The sequence below is a fragment of the Crotalus tigris genome, unplaced genomic scaffold (genome assembly GCF_016545835.1).
Source record: "Crotalus tigris isolate CLP2741 ecotype Arizona unplaced genomic scaffold, ASM1654583v1 scf7180000024316.1084291, whole genome shotgun sequence".
Taxonomy (NCBI): domain Eukaryota; kingdom Metazoa; phylum Chordata; class Lepidosauria; order Squamata; family Viperidae; genus Crotalus; species Crotalus tigris.
Window position 1 is genome coordinate 273,287 of NW_024100488.1, and position 7,781 is coordinate 281,067.

Below are 7,781 nucleotides of genomic sequence, written 5' to 3' on the forward strand. Positions count from 1 at the left end.
GGGCGGCCTCTGCTGCCCAACTTCCGGCGCCCGGAGGTGAGCGAGGGGTCGCGACTTCCGGGAGGCGGCGGCCGGGCGGGAAGATGGCGGCGGCGCTGGCTCCCCCGGCGCCGGCCCCGGACGGAAGCGCCCCGCCGGCCCCGCCGCCGCCCCCGCCGGCCCCGCCGCACGAGGTCAAGAGCCAGGTCCGCACCCGCGAGGGCTCCTACCGGCTGCTAGGCGGCCCCGAGCCGCGCGCCCGCCCCGCCGCCGCCCCCGGAGCGCCCGCGCCCCCCGCCGGGGCCCTCGCGCCCCCCGCCGGCAGCGCCGCCCCGCCGCTGCCGCCCGCCGGAGCCCCCGCGCCGCCCGCCCCGTCGCTGCCGCCCGTGCGCCTCTCGCTGGTGCGGCTGGGCCTGGCGGGCGGAGGCGGCGGCGAGCCCTGCGCGGACGGCGAGGCGGGCGGCCCGGGCGCCGAGCGGAGCCGCGTCTGCTTCAACCTGGGCCGGGAGCTCTACTTCTACTCGGGCGTGGCGGGCGCGGCCGGGCGGGGACGCAGGGTGAGCCTAGGGGCGGGGGGCAGCAGTCGCGGGGGGGGGAGGCTGGAGAGGGAGGGGCGGTGCAGGGGTCCTCTGGGGTGGGGGGGATGGCAGTCAAGGGGGGTGTCAAGAGGATTTGGGGAGGGGGGAGCCGGTGTGGGTGATGGGCAAAGCTGGAGGGTTTGGGCAAAGAAGGGGCAAAGCAGAATTGCCCTGGGAGGGCGGGGGCAGCAGTCGGGGGGTGGGTGGGCTGAAGAAGGAGATCCAGGGCTGGAATGGGCACTGGAGGGGTCACCCCGGGTGGGGGTGGATGGAGGCGCCCAGGTGTGGGGGTGTAAGGAGGACTTGTGGAGCCCCAGGGAGGGAGAGGCCGTGTGGATGATGGGGAATGAAGAGGCAAAGCAGAATCATGGGGGGGGGGATGAAGTGGGGCTGCCTTGATGGGGCTTCTCCAAGAATTTGCTGGCGGGGAAGCCCCAGAGGTGCTTTTTCCAAAAAGGCAACTGAACTTTCTTGGTTTTCTTTGAAAACCTTTTGCTTCCCACCCAAGAAGCTTCCGACTAAATGTCTGAACTGAAGAAGCTTCTTGGATGGGAAGCGAAACCTTTTCAAAGAAAGAAACCCCAAAAGTCCAGTTGCTTTTGGAAAAAGCACCTCTGGGCCAAGCATGACCTGGATGAGCGAGGCTCTCCACAGGCAAGGTAGCTTCCCTAAAATTGGAACATCCAGTGCGGGTGTTTTGACTAATAAAGAACTACTTCCTTAGTAACGTAGTCAAAGTAGCAAACCTAAAAAATTTTGGACCAACGATAGGCAAGCATGAATTATTCACGGCTGTTATAAAAAGCATGAATTATTCACGGCTGTTATAAAAAGGCTTAGGACCAGCCAGAGCAAGTGACCAGCACTTTTGTGGTGCGCCTTCCTTTCCAGCTTTAGATTTCTTGCCTCTTGCTTTTTTGTTTGTTTGTTTTTTAACCTGTTACCTTTCGTGGTCTTCCAGTCCATCGATCTGAAGAAACCCATCGACAAGCGGATCTATAAGGGGACGCAGCCCACCTGCCACGACTTCAACCAGTTCACGGCGGCTTCCGAGAGCATCTCTCTCCTGGTTGGCTTCTCAGCCGGGCAAGTGCAATACTTGGATCTGATCAAGAAAGATACCAGTAAACTCTTTAATGAGGAGGTAAGTCCAGGGGAGCATTATTTACACTATAGAGCAGGAGTGTCAAACTCAATTTCAAAGAGGGCCGCATCAGCATTACGGTTGCCCTCAGCGGGGCCGGATGGGTGTGGCCAATGTGGGTGCGGCCTACTGGTGGGCATGGATGGAGTGGGTGTGGCCTACTGGGTGGGCATGGCCATCTCTACATCGTTCGCATGAAGGGTGGCTGGGCAGGAGTGGGACAGATCTGAGGGTCTCTGGCAGAAGGGGGGTGGGACCGGGGCAAGCGCCAAGGCATGGTCCACTGGAGGAGCCTCACTGTTCCTCTCAGGCCATGCGGGGGGGGGGAGGGCTCATGGAGCTAAGACTGAATGCGTTTCAGCATAGATGGCCACCACAAAATTGTACATTGGCTCCCGGCCGGCCTGGGCCAGGGCCAAGGCAATGGGGGCCGTTCCCTCACTGTTTCCAGGATGGCTTCGCGGGCCACATGAAACCACTTCGCGGGCCGCATCCGGCCCCCGGGCCTTGTGTTTGACAGGTCTGCCATAGAACATAATTGGAGGATCGCTGCAGGGATTTTTCGGCTCAGCCTGGCTCCATTAAGTGGGAACAGGCAGCTAATAGCTTCTTGATAGCTGACATTGTTGTATCCTACATCTCTGGCTGGTGCTTGATGGAGAGTTCTAGAACAGAACATCTGGAGAACACTCTCCTTCCCTATGTCTCTCTTGTTTTCAGTCTCTTAATGACTTCCTTCATTACCGATTCTAATCAGCAAATTAATCAAGCTGCAGCTTTATTGCAGCAATTCTTAAGACCGTACGGCTTGTGGCTTTGGAGCTTTGACAGAAAGATGACTCAGAGATTCAGCAAATCCACTGTCGTAGAACCGTGCCCTGGAGAAGAAGCCATTAACCCCTCAAATTTGGCTCGTAGATTGCAACCTGCTGAAAGTGCGGAGGCTGAGATGGCCCCACAGTCTTCTGTGCTTAATGGAAGCATCCAGTAGGCCTTGATCCATCCCACCTCTCTGATTCAGCCTTTGTTTTACATGCTCCCCATGCGAAGTAGGAATTCATAATAATCGGGCTATTTTTCATGTTTTTACTCTTTTGTTGTTTTAAAATGTTCTTAGTCTTTTTTAATTCTAATGTATTTTTTTGGGAACTGTAAGCTGGCCAGAGTCATTCACTGAGATGGGCAGCTACAGAAATTGAATAAATAATAATAATAATTCTAGACAACCTCCGTCATCTAGCAAATTGGGGGTGACTTTCAGAAAAGGAGAATTGGGCCTGCTCAGAATTTGCCTTGGGGACCAAATCCCGAGGGTCTTTTTCATCTTTGTTTCTGGCTCTTTTTGCCTTTCCTGTCTTTCCTTAGAGGCTCATTGACAAGTCAAAGGTCACCTTTGTGAAGTGGATCCCCGAATCGGAGAGCCTCTTCCTGGCCTCCCACGCCAGCGGTCACCTGTACCTATACAACGTGGAGCAGCCCTGCGTCTCGGCCGCCCCCCAGTACACCCTCCTCAAGCAAGGCGAGGGCTTCACGGTTTACGCCTGTAAGAGCAAGAACGCCCGGAACCCGCTCCTGAAGTGGGCGGTGGGCGAAGGGGCCCTGAACGAGTTCGCCTTCTCGCCCGATGGCCGCTACCTGGCCTGCGTCAGCCAAGACGGTTGCCTGCGCGTCTTCCATTTCGACTCCATGCTGCTGCAGGGCATGATGAAAAGTTACTTTGGGGGGCTGCTCTGCGTCTGCTGGAGCCCCGACGGACGCTACATCGTGACGGGGGGCGAAGACGACCTGGTCACGGTTTGGTCCTTTGCAGAGGGCCGGGTCATCGCCCGGGGCCATGGCCACAAGTCCTGGGTTAACGCAGTGGCTTTCGACCCCTACACCACCAGCAAGGAGGACGACGAGAGTGGGGAGCTGAGCGGCAGTGACGAGGATCTCCAGGAAACGTCTGAATTCCGGCGGGTGAGGACCAGCAGCACCCTCTCCCACCTGTCCAAGCACAGTGCCAAAAGCACCCCCTCAGTCACCTACCGATTTGGGTCCGCTGGGCAGGACACCCAGTTCTGCCTCTGGGACCTGACCGAAGACGTCCTGTACCCTCACCACCTCCTGCCCCGCACCCGAACGCTCACCAACACCTTTGGCGCCGGCATTCCTCCCTCGGGCAGCGGGGGCAGTAACCTGGCCGCCGAGTCGGGCGGCGGAGGGGGGCCGCTTCCCCGCTCCCTCTCGCGCTCCAACAGCCTGCCGCACCCGGCCGTCACCAGCGCCGCCAAGAGCCACGCGGCCGACGGGACGGTGCCCTTCAGCATCGGCAAATTCGCCACCCTCACCTTGCAGGAGCGGCGAGACAAAAATGCAGAGAAAGAGCACAAACGCTACCACAGCCTGGGCAACATCAGCAAGAGCAGCGACAAGCTGAACGTGGTGCCGAAGAGCAAGCTGGACACGGCCAAGGTCCTGGGCACGGCCCTGTGCCCCCGCATCCACGAAGTGCCCCTGCTGGAGCCGCTGGTGTGCAAGAAGATCGCCCACGAGCGGCTGACCGTCCTGCTCTTCCTGGAGGACTGCATCATCACCGCCTGCCAAGAGGGGCTGATCTGCACCTGGGCCAGGCCAGGCCAGGCGGTAAGTGGGCCGGCCTTCTCCCTCCTTCTCCCTCTCCCTCTCTTCCCTGCCCCCCCCAGGGAAGCCATGGCTGCTTTGCCAACTGGTTACTGCTTAAAGGCCCTGTTCAATGTTTGAGCCTGGATCGGCCAGCGCTCCTTGGTAGGCTGGGCTGGGACTGGATAATGGCAGTCCTCGGCTTGCAGCCGCAATTGAGCTCAACTTGCCAAGCAAGGTGGGTGTTAAGTGAGTCCCCCCCCATTTTATGATCTTTTCGGCCAAGGCTGTTAAGTGAATCACACGGTCGTTAAGCAAATACAGCTTCCCCCGTCGACTCTGCTTGTCAGGGGGCGTCTGGGAAGGTCACAAACGGCGATCAATGACCCCGGGACGGTGCAACCATCGTAAATAGGAGCCCGTTGCCCAGCATCTGAATTTTGATCACGTGACCCCAGGGGAATGCTGCAACGGTCGTTAAGTGTGAAAGCAGGTCACAAGTCACTTTTCACTGTGCCGTTGTAACTTTGAACAGTCACTAAATGAACTGTTGTAAGTCAATGACTGCCTGTAATTTGAGAGTCCCTATGTCTGAGGAGCCCAGTTTTCGCCTTACTACGCTGTGTGAAGCAAGCCATCGATTTACAGTATCCTATCGCTGGTTTGTTTGGGGGGAGGAGGAGGAGGAGGAGGAGGAGGAGGAGGAAGAAGGGGTGGTGAGCAGGGGAGGAGGAAGAAGGAGGGGTAGTTGGTGCTCCCTCAGCTTGGTGGCTTTCATTACCAAACTAGGTAACCTCATCAGTGCACCGGTATTCTGATCTACCAATATTCTCTTTGTGCTTGGTTCCTGCTTGAGATTCCCTCGTGTGCGAACATGGCTTCCCTTATATCTAGCAGCCTAACTGAGTTTAGCCTTTATTCCCCAGCAGGTTTGAAACCTGTTGGTAGGTCCAGTGATCACTAGATCCCCTAAGCCTGTCTGGTGGCGGATCCAGGTAGAAAAGCGGAGGACAATGGCTTGCTTAACTGCAAATGGCCAAAATGACGGGCTAGCAGGAAGACGTCGCGGGCTAATTAGTAGACAGAAGGCAGGCGCGACCCCGCAGATTAATTCCACGTCTGCCGATTCACCCCACGTGACTAAAAAGCCACCTTGATATTTAAACTCGTCTTCCACTTTGGTTTTTCAGACCCTGAATTCCCACAATGGGGGCTCTCCCAGCGGCACAATCGTGTAATCGGCACTAACTCAACGCTCGGCTGCTCTCCGGTTTGGAACCGGAGAGGGACTGTTTGCTCCAAGGAGGAAACCTGACCAAGAGGGGACAGTTTCCCGACATTTTCGACGTGTGTACAGGTTGTCTCTTCCTTCCCTCGCCTGTGAAACCCGACTGTGTGGCAATTGGAATCCTAACCGTTAACCTCTCGAGACCAACAACGTAGTGCAGGACGACTGATACCTCTCCGCTATTTAAAAGTATGAATTAACAAACTCATTATTTAATGCTAAGGTTTGAGCACAGAGTGCTGGAGGGGCAGATTTTGCACAAGGGTGAACTGAGCTGCCCCCCTCCCTCCTCTTCCCCCCCCCCCCACTTCACCCAGACAGAAATTCTGGCCGGCTTTCGGCTGTCTTGGCTCTGACCCATCCCATCCTTTCCTAAACTCCATCTTCCTGGCTGCTTGGGGGGGGGAGGAACCCCCAGAAGGAATCTGTTTTATACAGGGGAGATAACACTAATTCCCTACCGTGTGTAACAGTCCTTGTCTGCCCCCTATCCACCCCCCCTCCTTTGCTTTAATGGACAACCATAATTCCATTTTTGCCCAAGAAATCCCAGTATTTCTGCTGACTGGAGGTAGCAGTCATACCTGTGTCCAGAGGGTAGTTCTTCCTTTCTAAGTGGATGGTCCTCCTCCCAGTTCAGCCAACGGACTCCTAAGGACACTCCTTCAGTCTTTCAAGATCCAGCACGATACTGCCAAGGAATTCTTGCCATCCGTTGTTTCCGCCGTCTTTTGTTGTGTTGTGGACCTCGGCTTCGGTTTCCCGCCTCCATCTCGGAAGGATCCTCAGAATTCCTCTTCAAGCGAAACGGATTTTCTTTCCATTGGTTGGGTCCTTGGACCGTTGGCTACTACTTGATGGTACTCAAGGACAGCTTGCTACACCGGTCCGCTCCGGTCCCCGACCCCCCCCTCCCTCGGATTGGGGTCTCATTGTTGGGAGAGCAGTCTCTGGCCAAATCCGATCCTTTCTCTCTCTCGACACTTGTTTGTCGTTGCTGCCTGTCCTGCCGATTAGCAAATGTACATATTTATGCATCGGCGATCCCAGCACATCCACTGTTGATTTGCATAGACTCATGGTACAGTCGTTAAACACACACACACCACATGTCTGCATCCAGACCGGGGCTTCTCAAATTCAGCCCCTTTTAAGGTGTGTGGACTTCAACTCCCAGGATTCCCCAGCCAGCCATGAGTACAGGAGTCCACAAATCTTAAGTTGCTGAGGCTAAGAGGCACCGGTCTAGTCTACGTAGTGGCAGCATCTGATGCTTGTCCGGTCAGTTGCTTAGCTTGCTTAGCTTAGACTCGGAGACGGCCTGCTGTGGAAGTTGTCAGAGGTTTTTGGTCACAAAAAGTCAATCTGTAGGATGGTTCGTGGCAAACCCTGGCTTTTGGAGCTGCCGTTCTCCATCTTGATGTGCCAGACTAATGAATGTTGGTCTCGCAGTGGTCATGAGGGCTCCTTGTTGCTGTCTGAGCTTGCTTGTTTTGCAGCTTGCTTGTTTTGTTTGTTTTGCAAAACGAGCTTGCTAGTTTTGAGCTTGCTTGTTTTGTTTGTTTCATTACCCAAACTAGGTAACAACATCAGTGCTAGTAAACCTCCCTCCTTACCAGCCACTGATGATGTTACCTAGCTTGGTAATGGGACGTCTGCAAAAACACCACCAAGCTCAGAGCACCAAGGAGCCCTCATTTCAACCCTGTGCTGCAAATATTCTCCTTTATTGCGATGTGGTCGTGTTCCTGGGTCGGTTATTTGAGTCAGTAGAGTAGAGCGCACTTCTCAACCTCAGCAACTTTCAACTGCAGAATTCCTCAGCCAGGATGCATTCTGGGAGTTGTGAGTCTAAACAGCTGGAGGTTGCCAAGGAAACAGTGGAATAGATTTTGAATTCTCGGTGTCTCTTGGGTTCAGACTGATTTAGGGTTCAGGTTGCCTAAGGTGAATTTTCAGAAGTTGTGCCGTGTTTACAAAAGCTTCTCCAAAACAGATTCGGAGCCAACCAAAACATTTTTAAAAGCGTTTTAAACTTAGCATGGAATCTCGAAAATATCCCAACTATGCTCTGGGCCAGTGGGCAATTAAGGATAGTCTTCATGTCTTTTTATTTATACAGAGAGAGAGAGGGAGAGAGAGAGAGAGAGGTGTTGCTGGAATTGTATTAAAAATATGGATAAGTATAAAT

The 7,781-nt window shown here is 55.1% G+C and overlaps 1 protein-coding gene across 1 annotated transcript; it reads left to right on the forward strand.

Annotated features, from left to right (window-relative positions):
* The first annotated feature begins 83 nt into the window (after positions 1-83).
* On the forward strand, positions 84-7,193 carry DMWD (DM1 locus, WD repeat containing). The gene is made up of 4 exons (XM_039325042.1): positions 84-536; positions 1,519-1,701; positions 3,067-4,326; positions 5,493-7,193. Exons 1-4 carry the CDS (start codon positions 84-86, stop codon positions 5,538-5,540), a joined length of 1,944 nt encoding a protein of 647 aa, XP_039180976.1. The 3' UTR covers positions 5,541-7,193.
* The last annotated feature ends 588 nt before the right edge of the window (positions 7,194-7,781 follow it).

Excerpts from the sequence above, each read along its gene's own strand:
- DMWD (XM_039325042.1), top strand. The coding sequence starts at position 84 with ATGGCGGCGGCGCTGGCTCCCCCGGCGCCGGCCCCGGACGGAAGCGCC. Across the intron at positions 537-1,518 it reads CGGCCGGGCGGGGACGCAGG|TCCATCGATCTGAAGAAACC; the intron begins GTGAGCCTAGGG and ends GTGGTCTTCCAG. Across the intron at positions 4,327-5,492 it reads GGGCCAGGCCAGGCCAGGCG|ACCCTGAATTCCCACAATGG; the intron begins GTAAGTGGGCCG and ends TTGGTTTTTCAG.